The sequence below is a fragment of the Leptopilina heterotoma genome, unplaced genomic scaffold (genome assembly GCF_015476425.1).
Source record: "Leptopilina heterotoma isolate Lh14 unplaced genomic scaffold, ASM1547642v1 Lhet_73, whole genome shotgun sequence".
Taxonomy (NCBI): Eukaryota; Metazoa; Arthropoda; class Insecta; order Hymenoptera; family Figitidae; genus Leptopilina; species Leptopilina heterotoma.
The window spans coordinates 1,257,174-1,284,378 of NW_025111169.1; the positions used below are offsets into that span (position 1 = coordinate 1,257,174).

The following is a 27,205-nucleotide window of genomic DNA, read 5'->3' on the forward strand; positions in this document are numbered from 1 at the left end:
TTGTGTCCCCTCGGTCCCTTCATTTCGCCATCGTCGCAATCACCTATTTTGCGCCCTTGTTACGAAAATAACTATTTCATAAAGCATACATTTTGTTCTGAAATAATGAGGTATGTCTATAACAATAATACTGCCCTTCACTCTTTCTATATTTCGCTCCCTCAAGTGACATTTCTTTTATTAAAGCTTGTTTATGAATAATAATAATAATAATAATAATACTTTTTTTTATTATTTTTCTTTAGTACAATAATAAAAAAAGTGTTATCAAAAACTTAAATAATTGATCACATTCCGTAGAATAAAATTAAAGATTTGTTATCCTTCTTGGTCCACTTGTCTTTGTTTTTTCTGTCAACTTAGAGACGGTTCAATATACATTTTATACGTTTGTCATGAATGAAAAAGGAAAATATTATTTCTACGGAAAAGTGAAAATAAATAAAGTCAAGGAAAGACAAACTACAACGAAATATTTACATAGAAATTGTCCCCTTGATTTACAAGTATATTTTGATTAGAGTTGATTTTTATCTATGATGGATGATGGTCAGGAAAAACTTTCGAATTTATAGATAAAATAGGAAAACAGAATGTAAATTATTAAAGAGCTTATCTGTGGTAACTTATGGTCACAAGCTAATGGCACATTGTCGCAAAGATTGAAATGCACCCAAAAAATTCTTTAAGTAAAAAGTAACATGTTCGCTCATCCGGCACTTGCAGTAAAATTAGTTAGACTACTTCTCTTTGATCTTGACATCCAATATTCTTTTATTAAGTCCGACCCTTTCTCGGCGATCATCATCACTGGAGCGTTAATATTCCCACTGGTGATAGTTGGCATTATGGATGCATCAATCACTCTCAAACCTTGTGTTCCATAGACTCGAAGTTCTGGATCCACAACCGCCATTGGATCGAAAGCTGGTCCCATTTTTGCAGAACCACTCATATGATAAATTGTCATCGTATACTGTCGAATAACACAATTCCAGTAGTCGTCAGTGTAGAGAGGTAGATGCTTACAATTCGGCAGAGGCTTCTTGTGGAATCTTGCACCAAACTGTTTCATTGTTGCCGTCTCGCCCAAAGCTATTGCAGCCTTGACGCCTTCGCGGAGGACATTCACGTCGTCAGGATGGGTCAGGTAGTTGTGATACATGAGAGGATAGTCGAGGGGGTTTTTCGATCGTAATTTAATGACCCCTCTTGACTTTGGTCGCAGCATCATGGGAAATACTCCGAATACGTCGTGGTTGTTGATTTCGCTGAATACTTCGTTGTAGAATTCGTCAGTGAGACCGTGAGCATTTTTCACGTGGGTGCCACCGTCGGAATTCGTCGACGACGACGTCAACATGAATTCAATGTCTGGCCAATCGTCACTTTGATTCGCGTATTTTGTTGATATGAAAGCGACAGCCTCCAGACCGACGCTGGATGTTAGGGGTCCATCTTCCGTTATGGCGTAACGAAGAGCTGAATTCACATTCACCAGGCGATTCATTACTATGCTAATTGGATAGTCTATCAGGAATGCGAGGCCACCTACTGCGATGTGGTCCTGCACGTTTTGGCCAACTCCTGGTGAATCCTGTCGATTTTTGAAAAATTTGTTAGAAAATCTCAGCCTTTGCACTCATCTACTAAAACCTACTATTTACTACTTTTTTACACTGTAAAAAAAAGTATTATTTTAGTACAAATATTGGTACTAAATCGTAATTTGGTTCTATTTTAATATCAAAATCAGCTCTAATTTATAACTTTCCTTTTACAGCAAAAATATTACAATTATTATTTTAGTACCAATTTTTAATACCTAAATCAGCCCTAATTTAGAACTTTCTTCTTAAAGTGTACGTCATGCTACTATTTGGGTACTTTTTTTAGAATTCAGCAACTAAAAGCTATTATTTCTGATTTTTTTTTGAGAATTTCCACTACTTTAAATTCGCTAATACTAGAAATCAAAAAACTATTCTCAAAAATTATAATCAAATTCTTCAAAACGATTCCATTAGTTTCAAAAAATATTCGAAATTCAATTATTTTCAATATCTATATAGTATTTTCATAAAATTTCGCAACAGAATTCAATTGTAAAAAAAAATTGATAAAATTCAATTATTTTCATAAATAGTAATTTCCACATGAATTCAAGTAATTTAGAATAGTATTTTCAAAAAAAAATTCGAAAAAATTAATTATTTAACAAAATTTTTATACAATTCTTTACAATAATTCAATTACTTTCACTAATACATAAAATTTTTATGGAAATTCAATTTTTGATAAAATTCTGCGCAAGAATTCAATTATTTTCATAAATAACAAAACTCGTCGAAGAATTTCAATTATTTAAAATACTAAATTAATTAATCGAAAAATTCAATTATTTTCATAAATAAAATTTCCCACAAGAATTCAATTGTACTAAAAATGTATTTTAAACATTTTAATAAAATTTTTTTTCTCAGAAATCCACTTATTTTTGAAAATTTTAATAATATTCTTTGCAACTATGTTCGTGTCGAATATTATCAAAATTTTTGTTTAATAATAATTGAATTCTTTTGGGAAATTTTATTAGAATAGTAGAATATTGAAAACTATTGAATAAAGACAAAATTTTTGAAAGTAATTAAAATTTTGCCATGAATTTTATTAAATTTTTGAAAATAATTAAATTTTATTACTTTTGAAAATAATTGAATTCTTGAGGTGAATATTGTTATTTATGAAAATAATTAAATTTTGCAATGACTTTTATTCAAATTCCTGAAAATAATTGAATTTTATTGAAGAATTTTGCTATTCATTTATAAAAATAATTGAAATGTTGACAATCATTTTTTTTATTTTTTGAAAATAATTGAATTTCTGCGAAGAATTTTATTAATTTTAAAAATATTTGAATTCTTTACAGAAATTCAATTATGTTCAAAAATTTTTAAAACTTCACGTCAAAATTTCAATTATTTTCAAAAATTTTAATATAATTCTTTGCAAAATTTCAATTATTTTCAAAAGTGATGAAATCCTTCACGGAAATTCAAATTTCATAAAAAAACTTTCAAAATTCTAGGCAAAATTTCAATTATCTTTATAAATAATTAAATTCTTTTCCAAAATTCAATTATATTTAAAAATTTTCCTCAATTTAATGATTTTCAAAAGTAATAGAATTCTTCGCAAAAATTCAATTATTCAATTATGTGTAAAATTTTTTTTAATTCTCCTCTAAATTTCAATTATTTTCACAAAATAATAAAAATTCATCACGAATTCAATTATTTGCAATTTTTTAATAAATTTCCTCGCAATAGTTCAATATTCAATTAGTTTTATAAACATTCAATAATACAATTTTTTTACAGGAATTTAATTATTTTTATAAATAATAAAATTCATCGCAGGATTTAAATTATTTTTAATACAATTTTACAGGAATTGCTCAAAAAATGTATTTATCCTTAAAAATTTAATTTTAATTCCTCGAAAAAATCAATTATTTAAAAAAAGGTTTTTTTTAAATTCTTTGGAAGAATTGAATTAATTACAAAAATATTAGAATTTTTCACAGGAATTCAATTATTTTCAAATATTTGAATAAAATTGTTCGAAAGAAATCAATTATTTTTGTTACAATTATTTTAATTAAATTTTTTTGAAATAGTTTAATTATTCTTTTAGATTTTAATTATAAATTCTTCCCAAGAATTCAATTATTTAAGTAAATCATTCTTCGAAAGAATTCAATTATTAAAGATAAATAACAAAATTATTTCCGAAAATTCAATTATTTTGAGGCATTTTAATAAATTTTTTTGCAAAATTCAATTATTTTCATATAAATAATAATATTCATGACAAATTTATTACTTTTAAGAATAGTTGAATTCTTGTGAATTTAATTATTTTTAAAAGTAAAAAATTTCTTCTTGGAAATTAAATTATGATCCACAAGTTTTGAACGTTCAAATGAACGAAACACTTTTTATTAGAAATATTTTTATAAATTACTGTTCGCAATAAAAATTAAAAACTTAAATTTTACACTTAGAAACTTTATAATTCAATTTTCTTCATATCAACAAAAAATTATTGTAATAAATATTTAAATTAAAGAAGAAATAAATAAATTTCGTTCATTTGAACGTTCAGAACTTTAGGATCATATTAAATTAATTAAAAAATTCTAAAATGCCACACAGACATTCAATTATTGTCAAAAATTTTAATAAAATTCTTTGTAAAATTTAATTATTTTAAAAAACTTTTCGCAATTCAATGATTTTCAATATTTACTATTTTCATAAAATTTTCGAACAGATTTCAATTACTTAAAAAATTCTTTGTAAAAATTTTCTTAAGAATTCAATTTTTTTTTCATGAATAATAAAAATTTTTCAGGCATTCAATTATTTAAATTAGAATTTGCATGAAATTAGTCGATAGAAATCAATTATTTAAAAAATTTTATAAAATTCTTCGCAAGAATTAAATTATTTTTATAAATATATTTAAATTCTTTCATGAATAATAAAATTCGTTGCAGGAATTCAATTTATTTGGAGGATAAGAAAGAAGTAAATATTTTTGATGAAAAGGAGGAAAAAGTCAGGAAAATAAAATATAGAGTGGAATTTTTGTCAGTTTTGTGAAGTGTCTAAAACGTGTTTTTTTGGTCGTCAAGTTTAATTTTTTGATATCTACTTTTTTACTAATTTTTTTTAGTTTGAAAGCTACTTCTTACGACTTTTTTAAAAATTAATTATCGTGTGCAAAGTCTGCGAAATCTATACTGGACCTAGTTTGAGCCCTGCACCTAGTTATCAGCACCCACTTAATTTTTGGAAATTAAATCTTAAATTTAAACATTTTTTTATTTGGAACCAACATAAAATTTTGAAAGCAGAACTAGGTTCTGATTGTAAGTTGTGACTGCGTAAAAATATTTAACTTTAAATTTCCAAAATGAAGTGGGTGCTAAGTTCAAGAGCCCCAAACAGCATTATCAGAAAAAACGTCGAATAAAAATTATTGTACCTTTACAACATGAATGCCCTTTTGCAAAAGATGATCCCTTGGACCAATTCCAGACAACATTAAAAGTTGTGGCGAATTGATGGCTCCGGCCGATAGGATGACCTCTTTCTTCGCATAGACTACCTGCTTTGTGCCGTCTCTTATGAATTCAACGCCATAAGCACGTTTGGTTGTTGGGTCGATGAGAACTCTGGTCACATGTGTCCAGAGTGCAAGGTGGAAGTTGGGCCTCAGTCGAATGGGTCGAATGAACGCTTTCGCCGAACTACAACGTGTTGCACGTCTCATGGTGTATTGGTAGAGGGCGAATCCGGTCTGTTGCTCTCCATTCACGTCGACAATATTGTAACCCATTTCTTCGCCTGCCTGCAGAAACGCTGCGCCTAACGGTGTGTTATACGGAGCATCTTGTACTGTGAGGTAACCTCCTGTAGAAAATCGGAAGAAAAGAAAAAAAAACAAAAAGCATCAGCAGTCTGTGAAAGTTGGGTGTATTTATATATATATGCATATAGGATATCTGCGTTAAATGACCTGAAATCAGTTTGAAATTGCTTTTATATAAGTGGAGAATAAAAGACAAAAGTCGAGTTGATTTTGATAGCAGTCGATTTAATTTGCCTCATGATTATGCATTACTTTCGCAATTCGGAGGAGCATTAAGTAATTAAGTTGTTTTCTTTTGATTACGATTTACAAGATTGCTTCGAATAAGAATTTTTAGTCGTATAGAAAGGAAGACTCTGTTTGGATTTTTAGAAGCTTTTTGCAGAATTGTTAAAAATCATGATAATCAGAGTTGCCAGAAAAATTTAATCACTTTTCCCTGATTTACAGATAAAATTTTGATTTTTCCCTTGACTCCAAAAGACCTGCGAATTTATTTTTATAAATTAATTTTATTTTGCTTTTAATTAGATAATTTTTCTCACGTGTAAGTTTATTAAAACATAATTAGCAAATTTTAAAAATAATAGAATTTAAAAATTTTCTAATTAAAATTTTTGTTGAAAACACTAAAAAAATTCAATTTTCGAGAAATTGCAAATAATTACAGAAATTCAATTATTTTCATAAATGTCAAAAAAAATTCTTGTCCTAATTTCAATTATTTTCAAAAATAAAAAATGCATTTTTCTAATTTCGATGATTTTCAATATCTACTATATTTTAATAAAATTTCACAAAAAGAATTCAATTATTTAAAAAATTTTTTAATAAAATTGTATGTAAACATTTAATTATTTTCATAAATAATAAAAATTTCACAGGAATTCAATTATTTTCATAAAAAATAATTTAAAAATTCTAGAAAATAATAATTGAATTGAAATGATGAAAATAATTTTGATGAATTTACAGTAACAATATTCTTATAATATAAAAAAAATTTAAAAAAGGTTTGAATTAAAAATTTTTGAATGTCAATTCCTGTGGAAAATTCTGTTCCAAAAATAAGATTAAAAATAGAAATTGTGCAAATATTTTTCTTCTTTTTCTAAAACAAAATAATAATTTTGTTAAAAAAATTGTGATTCATAAAGAAAAATAATGCAAAATAAATAAATTTTCTATATCTTAATCACAGTTGTTTAACAATTTTCTAATTTTCTTTAGAAGTAAAGAACAAAAATCTGCATAATTTTAATTTGCCAAAACATAAAATTATAACAATATTGTTATTGCAACTTCTTCAAAATTATTTCTATTAGTTCAATTCAATTTATTATTTTCTACAATTTTCAACTAAAATTCTTCTTTAAATCAATTATTTTTAATAATTTTCGACGAATTCCTTTGAGAATTTTTAAATTCATTTGTTTACAATTCAATTTTACGAAAATTCATCGATTATTCGGAAATTCTTCAATTGTATATATATTAGAAAATAAAAACTTGAATTAATTTCAAAAAATTTTAATTAAGCTTTTTGGAAAAAATTAGTTTCATAAAATTTTTAAATAAAAGTATGAAAAATTTAGATTTTCAAAGATTTTTATTCAAAACCCTTTTGTAAAATTCAATTATTTCTAAAAATTGCCATTATTAATAACTTCTCAAAAATTCAATTATTATCTAAAACTGTAAATGAAATTGGAAAAACTATAAATTAATTTTTAAATCAATTTTTATTGGAAAACTCTAGGAGAATTCAATTATTTGAAAGCAAACATACACGGTAAATCGTTAGGTATTAAAATAACACCAAAAAGGATTAAAATAATCCAATTTAGTGTCATTTTAATCCATTTTGGTGTTATTTTAATACCTAACGATTTACCGTGTAGATAATAATTTATTCAATAATTGAATATTTCTTAAAATTGAATTTTTATGAAGAATTTTATCAAAAATTTTTTAAAATAATTGAATTCTTTCGATGAATTTTAATAAAAATTTTGAGCATAATTACATTTTTCTAGCAATTCGATTAAAATTGTATTAAAAATAATTGAAATTCTGCAATGAGTTTTATTATTTTTGAAAATAATTGAATTTTTGCGAAGAATTTTAGAAAAAAGTTTCAAAAATAATTGAATTCCTGAGGAGAATTTTATTCTTTATGAAAATAATTGAAATTTTAAAAAGAATTTTATTTAAATCTTTGAAAATAATTGAAATTTTGATAAGAATTTAAAAAAATTTTTGAAAATAATTGAAATTTGGCAATGAATTTTCTTAAAATTTTTGACAATAATTGAATTTTATTACTTTTGAAAATAATTGGATTCTTGTGATGAATATGACAATAATTTATTTTAAATAACTTAATTCTATTGAAGAACTACCCTAAAGTTATGACATATAAATCATTTAATGAAGTATTTTTTTTTAAATTTATATTTTAATTTTCTTGTAATTAGTTTCAATTTAAAAAAATTTTTAACGCAATTCCTTGAAAGAATTCAACTATCTTAATAAATATTAAAATTCTTTCGAGAAATTCAATTATTTTCAAAAATTTAAAGAAAAATTCTCGTCAAAATTTCAATTGTCTTTATAAATAGCAAAATTATTCTCTAAAATTCAATTTTATGTAGGGATTTTTATAAAATTCATTGTAAAATTCAATTATTTTTAAAAGTAATTAAAATATTAAATTCTTCGCAGAAATTCAATTATTTAAAGAAAAAACAAAAAAATATCGTTGTCAACATTTCAATTATCTTTATAAATAAATAGCAAAATTCATCGACAAAATTTAATTATTTTCAAGAATTTAAATAAAAGTCATTGTAAAATTCAATTATTTTCAAAAATTTTTCTTATAATTAAATAATTTTCAATATTCTACTATTTTAATAAAATTTCCCAAAGAAATTCAATTATTAAACAAAAATTTTAATAATATTCTTCACGAACATTCAATTATTTTTCAAAAAAAGTAAAAATTTCATAGGATTTAAATTTTCAATTGTTTAAAATAGAATTTGTATAAATTTTTTTGAAAAAAACAAATGTTTTAAAATTTGGCATTAAATTCTTCGCAGTAATTCAATTATTATCTTCATAAATTTTAAAATTCTTTTAAGGGATTTAATTATTTTCATAAATAATAATATAATTGAAATTTTGACGAGAATTTTAAAAAATTTTTAAACAATAATTGAATTTATGCGAAGAATTTTATTACTTTAGAAAATAATTAAAACTTTGCCAAGAATTTTATTATAATTTTTGAAAATAATTGAATTTTAGAGAAGAATTTTATTAATTATAAAGATAAGTTGAAATTTTGACGATAATTTGTTTTTAATTTTTAAACATAATATTGAATTTATTTGAAGAAGTTTATCACTTTTGAAAATAATTGAATTTCTGTAATCAGTTCTTAAAATTTTTAATTAAATTAATTAAATATTAAAATTTCCTAAAATTTCTAATTGAACTTTTAAAGTTCATGTATTTATAAAAATTGTAAACGCAACTCTTGAAATCCAATTTTAATTATTTAAAAAGAAATTATTGTCGGAAATAGAAAAAATTGAAGGTTTTGTATTAGAATTCGTCATATTCTCATATTTTATGAGGCAAACAAAAAGACACAAAAAAATTGAGAATTTTCTTATAAATTTTTAACATTTAATTTTTTCAGTATTTTTAATAAAAATCCCTGACTTTTCCTTGAATTCCCTGCTTTTCCTGTCCTGTGGCAACCCTCATAATAATCAAAAATTTATTAAAAAAAGAAGTTCCTAATGTTTTCGAATAATTTTATAGTTTAAAGAAATTCGTAAATGAATCCAATATAGAACATTTTTTTGTCTAATTATTTTTAGAGTGAATCAGAATATTCTTTAGGGTCAGGGAAAAAGGCAAAATTTTTTCTGGAACTCAGAGAAAAGTTAGGGAAAAACAAAATTGAATTTTTGTGGCAATGAAATAGCAAAAAAAGCAGTCGAATTTTCGTCACTTATTCACTATAGATCTCGAGAAATAAACCGGTCTCTAGGTATGCGATTTTTTTAAGTTGAGAATTTGACCCAATGCGGTGAATGTGAAGTTTCTCGTACCGATATTGCTTAACGATTCAATGATTACCAATTGATTATATTGCAACTATCAAAGCAGGCGTTTATGATACAACTTCCATTAGATGGAAAAATGTATTTTTTAACAACTCTTATGTGTGTCTGATGTCAATAAATTTAGGAACATTATATTGTTTCATCATTTTTACGACTGCATATTGATTTTGCATCATTAAATAATCTGTAATTCGCGCACACCTAATGAGCGCGCATGTCAATGATGTAAGTCTGCTTTTACTCGCACATTTATGTAGATTCATGCATCCTACTTTCTATACTAAAGCAGCGATTGATCCCTCCGACTTTTTTCACCTCTCCCAACATCTCGATATATAGGAACCGAAAACTTTCATTATATACAAAACTTGTGAAATGCAATATAGCAGACAGGAAATCAAATTCTTGTCTGGCGGATTTTTAAATGAATGACAAATAAAACTTGAGATAATGATTTTGTTTGGTAAATTTAAAAATTACGTGGGAACGAAAAAAAAAAGAATCGTGTTGCAAAACATATTTTTGGCACTGTTTTTGACTAAAAAGAGAAGGAGAAAAGTGGAACAGTTTTCTTAGCACTTTCTAAGCTTGAATTTGAATGTCATTTGACGTACCTACGTGACAAATGAAAATGAAAACTAAGACACTATTTTTAGTGCGGTTTGCTTCATAGTGGACATGGATTTCGAACTTGAGGAGAATACTAATTGTTACGATAGAAATTTGGGTAGATTTGGAAATGATTACAAAATGCAAAGGGGGAATTAGTTCAGTGAATAGGTTACACTTTTCGGAACATTAGATAATTTAGTTCACTTTCTTTTTTATCCGTATTTGACAAAGATATTCTGTATATTGGTTCTATTTATATAGGTTAGCCTAAATTTATCAAATTCCATACCAATTTTGATTAATAATTCCAACTTTATTTTGATAGTAAATAATCAAGAAGAACTGAAATTTTATTTCATAAACTTTAGCGAAAAAATTCAATTATTTAGAAAAAAAATTGATAAAATTCATCCAAGATTCAATTATTTTCATAAACAATAAAATTTCCATAGGAATTCAATTAATTTGGAATAGCATGAATTTTATTAAAATTTTTCAAAATACTTGAATTCTTATGGTGAATATTGTTATTTATGAAAATAATTGAATTTCGCAATGAATTTTATTAAAATTCCTGAAAATAGTTGAATTTTATCGAAGAATTTTATTAATTTTGAAAATAATTGAATTTCGTCGAAGAATTTTTGATATTTATGAAGATAATTAAAATATCGACGAAAATTTTTCAAAATAATTGAATTTCTGAAAAGAATTTTAATATTTATTAAGATAGTCGAATTCTTTCAAAGAATTGTGTTAAAATTTTTAAAATTGAAACTAATTTCTAGAGAATTGAAATAAACAATAAAATTTCCACAGGAATTCAATTAATTTAGAATAGCATTTTGAAAAAAATTTCGAAAAAATCAATTATTTAACAAAATTTTTATACAATTTTTCACAATATAATTCAATTACTTTCACTAATAATATAATTTTTCATGGAAATTCAATTTTTTAAAAAAATTTTTGGTAAAATTTTAAGCAAGAATTCAGTTATTTACATAAATAATAAAACTCATTGAAGAATTTCAATTATTTTTAATACTATTTGGAATTAATTAATCGAAAAAGCCAATTATTTTCACAAATAAAGTTTTCCAGAAGAATTCAATTATTTAAAATAAAATATTCAGAATAATTATTATATCTCGAAAAAATTAATTATTTAAAACAACGATTACAAAATTCTTATAAAGAATTCAATTATTTTTCAAATTAACAAAATTTTTTACAGAAAGTCAATTCTTTTAAATATTTTAATAAAATTTTTCGCAATAATTCAATTATTTTGATAAATAATAAAATTCTTCTCAGGAATACAGTTATTTTTGAAAATTTTAATAAAATTCTTTGCAACTATGTTCGTGTCGAATATTATCAAAATTTTTGTTTAGGTAATAATTGAATTCTTTTGGGAAATTTTTTTTAAATAGTAGAATATTAAAAATTATTGAATTAAGAAACATTTTTAAAAGTAATTGAAATTTTGACATGAATTTTATTAAAATGTTTTAAATTAATTGAATTTTATTACTTCCTGAAAATAATTGAATTTTATCGAAGAATTTTGCTATTCATTTATAAAGATAATTGAAATGTTGACAACCATTGTTTTTTGATTTTTTGAAAATAATTGAATTTTTGTGCAAAATTTTATTAATTTGGAAAATATTTGAATTCTTCACAGAAATTCAAATATGTTCAAAAAATTTTTAAAATTCTTATCAAAATTTCAATTATTTTCAAAAATTTTAATAAAATTCTTTTTAAAATTTCAATTAATTTCATAAATATTAAATTTCTTCTCAGGAATTCAATTATTTTTGAAAATTTTAATAAAATTCTTAACAATTATTCAATTATTTTCATAAATAATAAAACTCATTGCAGGATTTCAATTATTTTTAATACAATTTTACAGGAATTGTTCGAAAAATGTAATTATTCTTAAAAATTTAAGTTCTATTCTTTGAAAAAGTCAATTATTTAAAAAAATGTTTTAAAATTCTTCAGAAGAATTCAATTTTTTACAAAAATATTAGAATTTTTTTACAGGAATTCAATTATTTTTAAATATTTTAATAAAATTGTTGGAAAAAAATCAATTATTTTAAATACAGTTTTGATTACTTTTTTTTAAATAATTCAATTATTCTTTTAGAAGAATTTCCTAAGAATTCAATTATTTCGATAAATATAACAAAATTATTTCCGAAAATTGAAATATTTTGAGGCATTTTAATAAAATTCTTTGTAAAATTCAATTATTTTTATAAATAATAAAATTCTTCTCAGGAATTCAATTATTTTAAAAAAATTTTCAATTATTTTCAAACAAATTAATTAAAATACCACACAGACATTCAATTATTGTCAATAATTTTAATAGAATTCTTTGTAAAATTTAATTATTTTTAAAATCTTTTCGCAATTTAATGATTTTCAATATCTACTGTTTTCATAAAATTTCCAAACAGAATTCAATTATTTAAAAATTCTTTGTAAAAATCTTCGTAAGAATTCAATTCTTTTTATGAATATTACAAATTTCTCAGGAATTCAATTATTTAAATTAGAATTTGTATGAAATTAGTCTAAGGAAATCAATTATTTAAACATTTTTATAAAACTCTTAACAAGAATTAAATTATTTTTATAAATATTTAAATTCTTTCATGAATAATAAAATTCGTTGCAGGAATTCAATTTATTAGCAGGATAAGAAAGAAGTAAATATTTTTTTGCTGAAAATTAGGAAAAAGCCAGGAAAATAAAAAATATGGAATGGAATTTTTGTCAGTTTTGTGAATTCGTTCTTTTTTTCTCAATTTGATATCGAAATAAATAAACGAATAAATACTTAATAGGAAAATAAATGAAATTCTCACCAGTTCCATGATAACGTTTATTTCGTGCCAAATACGGATTTCTTTGATCCTCCGATTTTTTGAAATAATAAAGTGCATCTTCATATCCCCAGCCAGGATTTCCGAAACTTTCCCATTGATCGAAATCACGACGATTGCCTCGTATGTACAGCATCGTGTTCAATACACTTGAACCGCCAATTACCTGATAAAAATCAATATAAAATTATACCTACTTATATAATTAGCGCAATTTTTCTTCGCGACAATTTTATTTGCACGTATTTGTGTATTAGTTAATGTATGAATTTTGAACTTGAACTTCTTGAAATTGCCCAATGCATATTAATATATTTCTTAAATTGTTTCACATTTTAATTAATTGGTCAACTTCATTTAAATACTTGATTTTCTGCAGAAACAAAAAATTATTATATATCATGGTTTAATGAACACAATTCAAATGTATAATATGATGATAATAAAAATGATAATTCGGTATTATTAATAATTAAAAATTAACTATTAACTATTTATATTAATAATTAATAATATTACTATTATTTCATTATTATTATTATAATATATAATTCTCTCTACTGATATTGTTATTATTATTTGTATTATTACTTAATTTCAATATTTTCGGATGAATTTGAGAAAAAAAGAAAATAATATCATATTAGGTCAAGGTTTTTAATCCTTTTACTTTGTAATGGAGACTGCGGTTCAATTACACAGGTGTTTTTCCCGAATTACTTTTTCTGCAATTAGACTCGTTCTTGAAGAAATTATATAATATTTTCATCATATGTATATAGGAGCTGTAAACTGTATATATAACAAATATTCGTTATTTATTCTTGTAATAATTATTAATATTATTATTATTTTTATTTTTAGTTTATTATTTTTATTAATAATTCTTGTTATAAAAATAATAATAACAATAATTATTATTATTATTTTATTTATTTTCATTTTATTATTTCCATTATAATTCTTTTTATAATATATTATATAAATATAAAATATAAAAATATAAAAATATAAATATTATAATTATTATTATTATAAAAAGAATTATAATGAAAATAATAAAATTAAAATAAAAAAAAATAATCTTAAATTAATAATAAAAATATAATATAATAATAATATAAATATAAATATAAATAAAAATTAATATTATAATAAATAAAAAATAATAATAATAATAATAATAATAATAATAATAATAATAATTATTTATTATTATTATTATTATTATATATTATGTAGATGTATAATTTATTTCCTTAATGCCACATTCTATTGTACACTAAAATAGACAATAAAATATTATCGCATTGTTGATAATTTGAGTTTAAAATGTTTTTTTGAAAATTTGTTTGCAATTACCCATTTTTTTCTTGCTAGTGAAGAGAAAAAGCTATTCAACATTGCGTTAAGTGTGGTAGAATTTAGACAATTTCAATTTTAATTTCTAAACGGTTTGCACTATTCTTGTGAGTTATTTTATATCTCTGTAAATTGCATGGCCTTTTAATGTTGCTATATAATAAAACTGTTTAAAAAATAACATTATATATCTTGCGACAACTTTCTTTCAGTAAACTACTATTTTATAATATATATAAATTTCTTAAGGTCAGGTATAATTTTATCCTCAGAAATTGTTTTTTGCTTTCTCTCCTCGAATCGATATATAATATATATATATATATGTAAAGTTTCACTTTTGTAATTTAAGGAGATTAACGCTATTTAAAATTATATCGAATCTAAAAATTGACTATTATTCTCTTTTAGTAGTTTTTAATCTTTTTGGTCTCATCACTTTTTTTTTAAAAAGGATTTAAGGAACACCAAGGTGTTCCTTAAATCCTTTTCAAAAAAAAATTTTTGTTAACAATTCAAAAGAAATTTTGAAGTAATTTTGAAGTAATTTTCTGTATTTTAATTACGTTGTAAAAATATAAAAATGTAAAACGATTTGAGAAAATGAGTGTAATTTTGCGAGTTGTTACCACATAGAGGCTTGTGTGGGATTATCAAATTGTTGTACATATAAGTAAATGCCCTGTATGATCCTTGTTTTTAGCGTGGTAAATTTTTATTCACGATGACAATTTATCATTAAAATTTCATATGCGTGCATTGAGTGTGAGACACCTGACAATAAAAAATGGAGACCCTTTGACCTATTACCGCGTGTGCGTACGTGAACTTTAATATCAGTGAACTTTTGTTCGGGGAAAAGAAATTTGCAATCGTGAACAAAAAACAGATTTTATAGTAGAAACTATTATTTGTAAATAACTATTTTTTTCATTACTTTTTTAAAAATTATTCCACGTCGAAATATTCAGAAAAAAATATATTTTACTCCGAGCCAATTGGACTTTTGACTATAGTTTTAAACAAATTTTATTTTGGTTCAAATAAAAGTTTCTTTTTCGGAGCAGGAAAAAAATTTATTTACTTAAAACAAATAAAAAATTTATATTTTGTGATAAATATACTCTATAAATTTTAATTAGTAAAACTGTTTACTAAATTGAATTAGTAAATTAATAAATTAGTACACGGAGAAAAATATAAAGTAACTTTTACTACTTTTATAGTAAAAAATTTCCGGTAAAGCATTTCTGTTAATTTTTACAACTTTTGTATTAAATTTTGCTTCGTTCGAAGTACATATTTGTAAAAATTAGTAAAATTTACTTCGAACGTAGCAAAATTTACTCCAAAAGTAGTAAAAATTACCAGAAATGCTTTACCGGAAATTTTTTACTATAAAAATAGTAAAAGTTACTTTAGATTTTTCTCTGTGTAGAAATAACTATTTATTACTAAAATTGACTAATTCGAAAGCAAAAATTCAGTCACTAAATCCAATTAGTAAACATTTTTACTAATTCAAATCTAGAGAGTAATTTGAATTAGTGACTGACTTTTGGCTTTTGAATTAGTCAATTTTACTAATAAATAATAATTTCTACTAATTTAGTTGTAAATTTTACTGATAAATAGTAATTTCTACTAATTTACTAGTAAAATTTATTAATTCAAAAGAGAGAACTTTAATTTGACTTAAATAAATTATATTTAAATTAAATAAACAACTTTTTTTGAGTACAACTTATGTTCTTTTGGTTTTCGCCTATTATTTTTAATAATACTTTTCTATAACTATTATTTTATTTATAAATTCCGTAAGAATAAAAAAAAATTCTTCATTTAATTAGATTGATTTTACAAATAAAGTTTCTGGTGAAACTCGATGCATTGAAAAAAGGATATCGTGCCTTGTGTGCATATACGAAATAACAGATTTTATAATTAATTTCAATTTACTCTGGTTTGTGAAATTTTTTTTAATCGAAACGAAAGTGAACGCGTGAATACTTGTATTTCTTTTGATTAACAATAGTTTTCATTTCAAATGTTTTATCTTTTAGATTCTCTGTTAATTAATTAAATATATGTAAAATGGATTATTTTGTTGTTTTAAACATAAAATATTTTCGTCAGTGGAAAAATAATAGAGAACAATATAATAATAATTGCTCTTTAAATCTGAATTAGTTAAATTGTTAATTAAATAATAATTATTTTTTAATATTTGATTTTTGTTAAAATAGTTTTTTTTAATTATTTTCACTATTTTCAGTATTGTTGTTTTAAATTTTTTTGTTTTTATTATTATTTTTGATAGTATCATTATTAATTTCTTTTTTTAATTACTTCAATTCTTATATAATGAAACAAATAGTTGAAAAGAAATGAAAATAACTAATTATATTTTTAATCTTTCGAACGATTAAAATAGAAATTTATTATCTTTTGACATTTAGTATTAATTATTTTTCATTTAAAGATATATTATACGCAAGGCGTGAAACCTGAAACTTTTTATTTTAATATTTTACATATTTTGAAATATTTTCTTCATTTGTGTTTTGTTTGATATATACATTGAAAATTATTATTTAATTTTATGAAGAAGTCAATTATTTTTAATAATTGTAATAAAATTCTTTTAAGGATTTCTTTTATAATTTCAATACAATTTTAATTAATTTCTTCGAAAATTTAAATAATTTTTAAAAATCTTGTAAAAATTCTCCGACAAAATTCAATTATTTTAAAAAATAATTGAATTTTTTTACAGGAGTTCAATTATTTAAAAAATTTTGAATAAAATCCAATTCGAGAATTCAATTATTTTCAGAAATAATGAAATTTTCGCTGGAATTCAAATATTTTAAAATTTAAATAGAATTTTAATAAAATTCTTGTCAAAAATTGACTTATTTTTTTTTTAATTTTACAAAAATTCAATTATTTAAAAAAGTTTTAATAAAATTCTATTTAAGAATTCAATTATTTTCAGAAATAATTAACTTGTCGATGTACCGGAAATCATTGAATTCTTTTTTTTTTTTTTTAAGTATTTATAAAAAAATTTAAAAATAACTGAATTAATTTCAAGAATTTTATCAAAATTTTTTTCAATAATTAAATTCTTTCGAAAAAATGTAATTAAAATTGTATTGAAATTGAAAATAATTTAATTCTTGGCAAAATTTTTATTAAAATTCTTTAAAATAATTGAATTGTTATTTTGAAGAATTTATTTCAATTTTCTTGGAAATAAAGAAGTTTTTTTAAATAAGTTTTACTGAAAACTTTGAAAATAATTGAATTTTAATAAAAATTTCTTTTAGGTTTCGAAAATAATCGTGTTTATTATTAATTGTAAATTATTTGTAAATAATTACATTTTTCTATTGAAGAATTTCATTAAATTTCGTAAAAATAATTACATTTTTTAAAGTAATTTTAATTACAAAATTTTGAAAATAATTGAAATATACAAAGAATTTTATTAAAAACTTTTGAGAAAAATTGAATTGCTTAGAAAAATTTTATTAGCATTTTTAAAAATAATTGAACCTTTTAGAGAGATTTTATTAAAATTATCTTGAATATAATTGGATTTTTTCTTAGAAATTTTATTAAAATTGTATTGAAAATAAAATAATTGAATTTCTCAGAAACATTTTATTATTTATGAAAATAATTGAATTTTTGCCAAGAATTTTACAATTTATAAAAAAAAAATTGAATTGATTCGAAGAATTATTTATCAAAATTTTTGAAAATAATTGAATTTTTATAAAAATAACTCTTGAAAATAATTGAATTTAAATATTTTTAAAAAATAATTGTATTCTTTGGAGAAATTTTATTAAAATTGTATTGAAAATAATTAAATTGATCCAAAAATTTTATTATTTATAAAAAATAATTGAATTCGTCCGAAGAATGTTATTATTTAAGAAAATAATTGAATTCCTTTGTAGAATTTTATTATTTATTAAAATATTTTAATTCTTGAGAAGAATTTTCTTATTTATGAAAATAATTAAATATTCTTGCGAATGATTTTACAATTCATAAAAATAATTGAATTGTTTGGAAGAATTTTTTCTGAATTTTTAATAATAATTTTTTAATTTTTTAATAATAATATTTTTTTTAATAAAATATAACAGTTTTTAATTTACAAAATAATAAGAAATGGAATATCGAGTATCATTTGCCAGTTTTGTAATAAAATAAAAACTTTTAAAAAAGTTGTAACAAAATTATCGCAGCATTCATTTAAACCAGGGTTTAAAATTTTATCTTGAAGTTTTACTATTAGAGATGAATTTTACTGATTCAGATTTATACACTAATTTAATTGCTAAAGTGAAAAGTCAGCGAAGATTTTACCAATAAGGAACTATTATTAATTAATTCAAATTTGAAAAGAGAAAGAGAGAAAGAACCTTTTATTAGCCATATAATAGATTTTCTTATCTCGTTAAAAATTGCCTTCTCATGCTTCTAATAATTTAGTGAAAACCTTTTTTCAATGAATAATTTCCAATTAGTTTAATTTTCAATATTTAATTTTGAAGTTTTACTTTTGAACTTTCCGAAACAACGTCTCTATGATGTAGGAACTAAAAAATGATTTATGTCGATAATGATAATCATTTTGAGGCAATAAGAAATAAATAACTCACTTTTCCTCGAGTCCAACAGCACCTTTTATCAACCATCGCCTGACAAGCGGAGGCTTGCGGTTGAGTTCGATATTTCCAATCCAATTTACTTTTATGTAAATAGAGTGATAATATTGGAACATCGGTGATTTCCGTTTCATGACCACCGGCCTCTAGTAAAAGTACATTCCAATTTTGATTCTCGGTGAGTCGATTTGCAACAATATTCCCCGCTGAACCGGCGCCAACGACAATAAAATCATATTCCTTTCTCAAATTCCTCGTCACTTTTGGATGTTTCTCAGGGTCCACCATGTCATAATTATAATAGGTGATAATTGCAATTAGAATTGAAATAAATATTGGTTTTGCCACTCCAAATATTAAGGCTGCCGCTTTTAATGCACCTAATGACGCGCCTAAAATTGCCATATTATCGAGTCACATTTAATTTACAAACACTTTTCTTCTTTTTTTTCTTCTTTTTTTCTTCTTTCATTTAATTGTCCTTTGGAATTGTTTCTTTGAATTTCTCTCTTTATGTCTCATCTGTTAATGTAAGAAAATAATTATTAGATAATAATTATTTGGTAATAATTGAAAAAAAAATTTATTTGAATCCAATTAAAGTTTTCTATAAACTTGAATTAGTGTTTACTAATATTTATTAATTTAAATTAGTGACTGACTTTTGGATTTGAATTAGTAAATTTTACTACTAATTTAGTAGAAATTACTACTTGATAGTAAATTTTACTAATTACTTAGTAGAAATTACTATTTCTTAGTAAACTTTTCTAATCAATTACTATTTGTTAGTCAAATTTACTAATTACTACAATGACTACTCATTTATAGTGACTGACTTTTTGCTTTTGAATTAGTAAATTTTACTAATTACTTAGTAGAACTTACTATTTATTAGTAAACTTTACTAATCAATTACTATTTATTAGTAAACTTTACTAATCAATTACTATTTGTTAGTCAAATTTACTAATTACTACAACGACTACTCATTTATAGTGACTGACTTTTTGCTTTTGAATTAGTAAATTTTACTAATAAATAGTAATTTCTACTAATTTATTATTACCTAAAATTTACTAATTCAAGACCAAAAAGGCAGTCACTAATTCAAATTAGTAAACATTTTTACTAATTCAAATTTATAAGTCTGAATTAGTTAAAAATAACTAATTATTAGTAAAATCGTGGATGACTTTTTGCTTCAGCAATTAGTAAAGAATTACTAATTATTAGTAGAGAATCACTGATCAATAGTAAAGAAATAACTAAAAAAAATAGTCAAATTTCACTAATTAAATTAGTTACTACAAATTTCAGTCATTTTTACACAACCTAAAAGTGAATTTAACTAATAATTAGTCATTATTAACTATTTCATTAGTAAAGAATTACTATTAAATCAGTGACTGACTTTTTGCTATCAAATTAGTAAAAATGTTTACTAATTTCAATTAGTGACTGACATTTCGCTTTTGAATTGACAAAAATGACTTTTTATTAGTAAAAATACTTACAAATTTAAATAAGTAAGTGACCGACTTTTTGATTTTGAATTAGCAAATTTTACTAATAAATTAGCAGAAATTATTATTTATGAGTAAAATTTACTAACTCAAAATAAAAAAGTCAGTCACTAATTTAAATTTGTAAATATTTTTACTAATAAAAAATCATTTTTATTAATAAATAGTAATTTTTACTAATAAAAAGTCATTTTTTATAAATTCAAAAGCAAAAAGTCAGTGACTAATTTGACTTAGAAAATTTGACTTATAAATAGTAATTTCTGATAATTAATTAGTAAAATTTACTAATTAAGAAGCAAAAAATTAGTAACTAATTCAAATTAATTAATTAATTTATTTATTTATTTTTTAAATTTTAAGGGCATTTGAACCTTGATGACGTTACACTTTGTGCAAAGCATGTGTGACGTCATCAAGGTTCAAATGCCCTTAAATTCATAAATTTTACTAATAAAAAAATAATAATTTCTACTAATTTATTAGTAAATTTTGAATTCGTAACTTTTACTAATAAAAAAATTGGTTAATAAATAGTAATTTGTACTATTTAGTAAATTTTACTAATGAATAGTAATGTCTATTAGTTTATTATTAAAATTTACTAATTCAAAAGCAAAATATTCAGTCACTAATTCAAATTAGTTAGTAAATTTACCAAAAAATATTTAAACTAATAATTAGTTAACTTTACTGATAAATAATAATTTTTGCAAAGTTATTAGTAAAATTTTCTAATTCAAAAGCAAAAAGTCAGTCTTTAATTAAAATTAATAAACATTTTTACTAATTCAAATTTAGAGAGTAAATTTTACTAATAAATAATAATTTCTACTAAACTATTAGTAAAATTTACAAATTCAAATGAAAAAGCCAGTCACTTATTCGTATTTGTAAAAATTAATTCATTTGAATTAATAACAATTTTATTGTGTTTCAATTGTCACATTATTTTAATTTCAATAAAATTATTTTCTTGATTTAAATATTTTTTATTTGTTTCTGTAAAATAGTGTATTAAATAGCAAAGATTTCAAATAATTTAGTTTACTTGAATTCATAAAATAAATTAATTGTTTCTAGTAGTTTTATAATTTGTACAAAAAATTTGAATATTTGAGTTAAATAAATAAATGATCAGTTTTAAATAAATTATTATTTGTGTTAAATACATTCATTAATTAGATTTAATTAATTATTTACTTCATCCAATAATGATTTCTTTGATTCAAATCAATGTAATTCAAACAGTTCAAATTATTTGGAGGAAATTTATATTTTTTAAATCAAAAAAAAATTATTTGAGCCAAGAAAATATTTTTCAAATAATTTGAATTAATTAAAAATAACTAATTTCATTAATAATTCTCAATAATTAACAATAATCAAAAATATTTTATTCAGTCTAATTTAGTTAGGATTTTTTGATTCAAAAGTGGTTGTTACTTAGGAAATTTTGAACTTTTATGTTTACACATTTTTCTAATTTAATTATTATTAATATTTATTTGTTATAATTCGAGTCTATTATAATTAGTTTTTTATATTGCAAAACTGGTTGTTATTTTAGAAATTATTAAAATTAAAATAATTTTTTAACTAAATTTTTGTTTTTTATATCAAAATCCATTGTTAGTTAAGAAATTATTAATTTTTATGAATTATTTCGTATTTTAATTATTTATTATTACCTATATAATTTTTAAAACCTAATTAGAATAAATAAATAGATTAGGTTTTTTATTATAATAAAATAGTTGCTATTTTGGAAATTATTCTAATCAAAATCCTTTTTTAAATTTAATTAATTATTTTTAATTATTATTTGTCTTTTATTACAAATTATTAAAAATATTATTAATTAAATTAAAATATTATTAAAAAGTTATTAATACTTATGATTTACCTACTTTTTAACAAAATTAATTATTATTAATCCAATTATAAGAAATGGATTAGGTCTTTTATTATTATAAAAAAGTTTGTGTCTAAAGAAATTATAAAAATTCAAATCAATTTTTAATTTATTCATTATTTACCAACTTATAATAAATATTTAGATTACTTTATTTTCTGTTAAAGTAGTTGTCATACAGAAATTATATAGTAAATTAGTAAATTAATAAATAACAAATTATATATTCAAAATTATGAATTAATAACTAATAAATTTAAATTTTGAGAAAGTTTGGAAGTAAATTTATAGAAAGATTTGACGTTTATTGGACTAATAATATTATAAAGAAGAAAAAATGAGTATAAAATTTTAGAAGAAATATTCATATATAATATATGGTATGTACTTACAATGGAGATAGTTATGTTAATTGTCAGGCAAATGTTTCTGCATTTTTGTTGTTTTTGTATATGTCTATTTAAATGTTTTGTTTTAAAAGTCCTCCATAATAATGTCGTTCGTGACTTTGTTGAAACCTGTAACCACATAGAGAAATTTTTTGATGGTGAAACAAGATCTTTGATGATGCAAATTTTCTTGATGTAATACAATTTGCTTCAATGATCTTGTTTTTCATCTAACGTAATCATTTTACAGTATTCGTTAATATTGATCTTTTTTCTTAATTTATTACTTTATCAAATGTTTGAATATCAAATACTTTATTTATAGAAAGACACTTATTTGAATATTAATTTTTAGTGTCAGTTTTACTCTGGAATTTAGTTTATTTAATTCTCTTTTTCTTTTTGGTTAATTATAATTGCTGTGTATGTTAATTTTTTTTAACTTTTTAACTATACCGACTATTAATTTTTAAAAAATATTAGAACTCAAAAAAATATTTCACTGCAAATTGAACGTTTAGAAAAATGTTTTTCTGTATAATTTTTTAATCAAGAAAGCTTTATTCAAGCTTTCTTGACTTTTGCAAGAATTTTTTAACAACAAATTTTCTTGTTTTCTATATATAAAAAGAATTTACATGTTTTTTAATTTTAGTGAAATTTTCTGACGTGTTTTTAGTTCAAAAAATTTGAATGTTTAAAAATTGAGGTCCTTGAGAAATTGAAAATAAAATAAATTCGAAAACAAATACATTTTCAAAATTCTCAAATTAACTATTTATATTGAAAATACAAACAATGGAATGAGTTTCATCATAGTATTTGTTTACTTATATTGACTGATTTTATAAGTATAACTTATATATTATATATATATAAGCTACTTGGTTATTGTTTCATATTTAAATGAAACAATTTTTTTGGGCATTTCTCTTTGTGATGTAAACTTCACGCGCACGAAATTCTTTTAAGGAAAAGTGTAAATTGTAACCACGTGCAGAAAGTTTTATACATTTCGAAAATAAAAATTATATAATAGAATATGAAAAAATTATAAATAATTTCTTTTTTTATTTTTCTTATACTTATTATTTATTTCTTATTTATTTCTTTACTTCTTTATTAATTATTTCTTTATTTTATTTGTGGATGATATTTATAATCGAATAATTTATTTCTTGAAATTTAAGTATTTGTGACAAGAGAGAAAAATATCTGAACAAATTTCTTTTAAATTCAATTTTTTTTTAATTTTCTTTTTTGTTTATTAATTTTTTATTTTATTTATTTTTTATTTATTCATTTTGTATTTTATTTATTTCTATTTCATTTATTTATTTTATATTTTATTTATTTCTTTTTTATTTATTCATTTTATATTTTATTCATTTCTTTATTTTATTTGTGGATAATATTTCCAAAAGAATTTATTTTTTAAAACTTAAGTATTTCTGATAAGAGAAAAATATTTAAACAAACTTCTTTTTTATTTATTTTTTATTTTATTTATTTCTTTTCCATTTATTCATTCTGTATTTTATTTATTTAGTCATTGTTTCTTTATTTTATTTGTGGAAAATATTTCCAATAGAATTTAATTTTCAAAATTTAAGTATTTCTGACAAGAGAAAAATAGTTAAACAAAATTTTTTTTACAAAGATATTATTTTGTTTAAATTAATAACTTTAGTGTGTTTTTATTGTTATTTAAAAAAAATTCATCAAATTTTTTCGGTTAATTATTTATTATTATGAGCTATTTTTATTTAAATTTATTTATTCATTTTGCATTTTATTTATTTACTTATTTATTTAATTATTTACTATTTATTTATTTTATTCCTTTATTTATTATTTATTATTTATTTTATTTCTTTATTTATTATTAATTTATTTTATTTCTTTAGAATATTTCGAATTGAATTTATTTCTCAAAATTTAAATATTTTTGAGAAGGAAAAAAGAAATAATTTTTTTTTTATTTAAATTCTTTTTTTTCGGTATTTTTAATGTTTTTTTTTTCATTGAACAAGGTGTTTGAAAATTTAAATAATTATCGTACACACAATTTTCTTGGTGAATATGTGAGATTTCTAAATAACACTTCTTTTATATTAAAGAGGAGGGAAAGTGCACATGAGCAGAGGAGGAATTATTAACGTTATTATTTAGAAGCGGTATTTATTTTTGTCTCGTTGTATAGTCATTCTATTCTGTTACAATTATCCAGTTATTAGTCCATTTTTTTTTTCTAGAGACACATGATGCAATAATCATTTATTGTGCAGTTAAGGAACAGGAAATGTCATTTCGTTTCGTGAACATATATATGTTTATTCCCATAATATGTGAAAGCATTCCACAATTATATGCTCAAAGTGTATTCTTCGTCGTGTAAAGCATACTAAATGACAAATCATTTAAATAACAATAGATGAAAAAAAGAAATTTAATTTTTTTCATAGTTTTTAAGAAAAAAAAAAATTACACCTCTTTTTTTTATTTTTATAAGAAATTTTGCACTTTTTTTAATCGAATTTTCCATCTGAACAGAATCAGAGGTTGCTTAATTTTCTCTTTCATAATCGCACTCACATGTGAGTAATGGTTAATCGCACTCGAGATTATTACCCTCTTTTGTAAGAAAAAAAAAATTTATATTAATCTTTAAAGGAAAATAAAATTATATTGCACAAATAACTGATAGTTTATTGAAAAAAGAAAATTTATAAAAAATGGATAATTGAAAATTTTGTAATGTATTTTTTTTTATTTATTTATAAATTGCAAAGTAGTTTTTAATAATTAAAAATATTTTACTTATACATTTGGTTTATTTCTATTTTCCTTTTTCTATTTAATTCCATTTTATAAACAATTTTTCCGAATTGTTATTTATTTTATTTATTATTTACAGGCAATTTTTACTGTATTTTTTTATTTAGAATTAATTTTTATTGTATTTTTTTAATTAGAGTTAATTTTTACTGTATTTTTTCAATTGAAATTTATTTTAAATTTGGTGTAAAATTTATTTAATATAATTTTGTTTAAAATTCGAAAAATCTTCTTTTATTGAAATAATTTTATTAAATATTTGATGCACTTTTTATTTATTTCTAAGATATTTGAATAGAAAATTAGGTCCGAATCGAAAAAGTTTTATTTACTTGAATCAATTAATTTTATTTAAATCAATTATTTATTTGAATAAAATAATTATTATCGTAATTAAATAAATTGTATTTGACAAATTGTATTCGAATAATTTTAGTATATGAAGCAAAACCATTTAATTTAAATAAAAATAATTTTAATAAAAATTTTAATAAAAATTGTTCGATACGAAAAAATATTTATTTGATAACAGACAAGTAATCGATTATTTGAATCAAGAAAACTTTTTTTTTCATTGTGCAATTAATATTCAATTTTAATTTAATTGATGCAAAATTAATAATACACTTTAATTTGAATATTTAATTAATGTATAATTATTATAATTAATTTTTAAATAATATAAAAATATCATAGTCGAAAATTGCACTCTCGCAGTAATTTGAAAATTCGTGAATGAAAATATCCGAATTTATCACTTTTCCCGATGGATTTGTGCAAACAAATATTTTTTGCAATCGTTTATAAAATTTATTTTTTTCTCTCAATATTAAATAATGGACTATTCAAACTATTCCGAATAATTGTGAGAGAGAAAAAAAAGGTAAACAACACCGATAATGAAACTTTTGTCATAAATTGAAAGACAAATTAATTTTAATAACACAATTGTGTATCGAAGTCGGGTAAATATTTCCGAAATTGTACAAATTCTACATAATAGTGAATTTAAAAATTTTTTTGATTTTAATTTTAAGTTGTATTTTTTTAACTTGAATTTAAAAAAAATAGGTTTAATTAATTGTTTCGTAAACTGATGCGAAAATTATTGAATGTGAAAAAAATAGGAATATTGTGGACTTACCGACGAAAGGTTCCAAATTTGAAAATATAGTCACGTGACGACACTATAAAACGATTATGTAGCTCCTGGAACTGGAGAAAGCGAAAGACTGAGACTTGAGAACATTAAGTTGAACGTATAAGCCGTATATCACTACCACCTCTCTCCAAATCTCAGAAAAACCCATGTCATAATTGCATATGTTCACTAGGTCGTGAAGGGTTGCTTCAATAATCGTCTACTAGTTTCAATTTGCATA

At 21.5% G+C, this 27,205-nt stretch overlaps 2 protein-coding genes across 2 annotated transcripts in view; one reads left to right on the forward strand and one right to left on the reverse strand.

The window, feature by feature from the left end:
- LOC122510702 (flotillin-2) overlaps positions 1–27,205 on the forward strand; it is a 268,228-nt gene that overhangs the window by 133,186 nt on the left and 107,837 nt on the right. The gene's annotated exons all lie outside the window — the stretch shown is intronic.
- Positions 205–27,120, reverse strand: LOC122510691 (glucose dehydrogenase [FAD, quinone]). The gene is made up of 6 exons (XM_043625514.1): positions 26,968–27,120; positions 22,989–23,114; positions 19,150–19,677; positions 13,088–13,271; positions 5,056–5,483; positions 205–1,597 (listed from the first exon to the last, which is right to left on the reverse strand). Exons 3-6 carry the CDS (start codon positions 19,558–19,560, stop codon positions 710–712), a joined length of 1,911 nt encoding a protein of 636 aa, XP_043481449.1. The 5' UTR covers positions 19,561–19,677; positions 22,989–23,114; positions 26,968–27,120; the 3' UTR covers positions 205–709.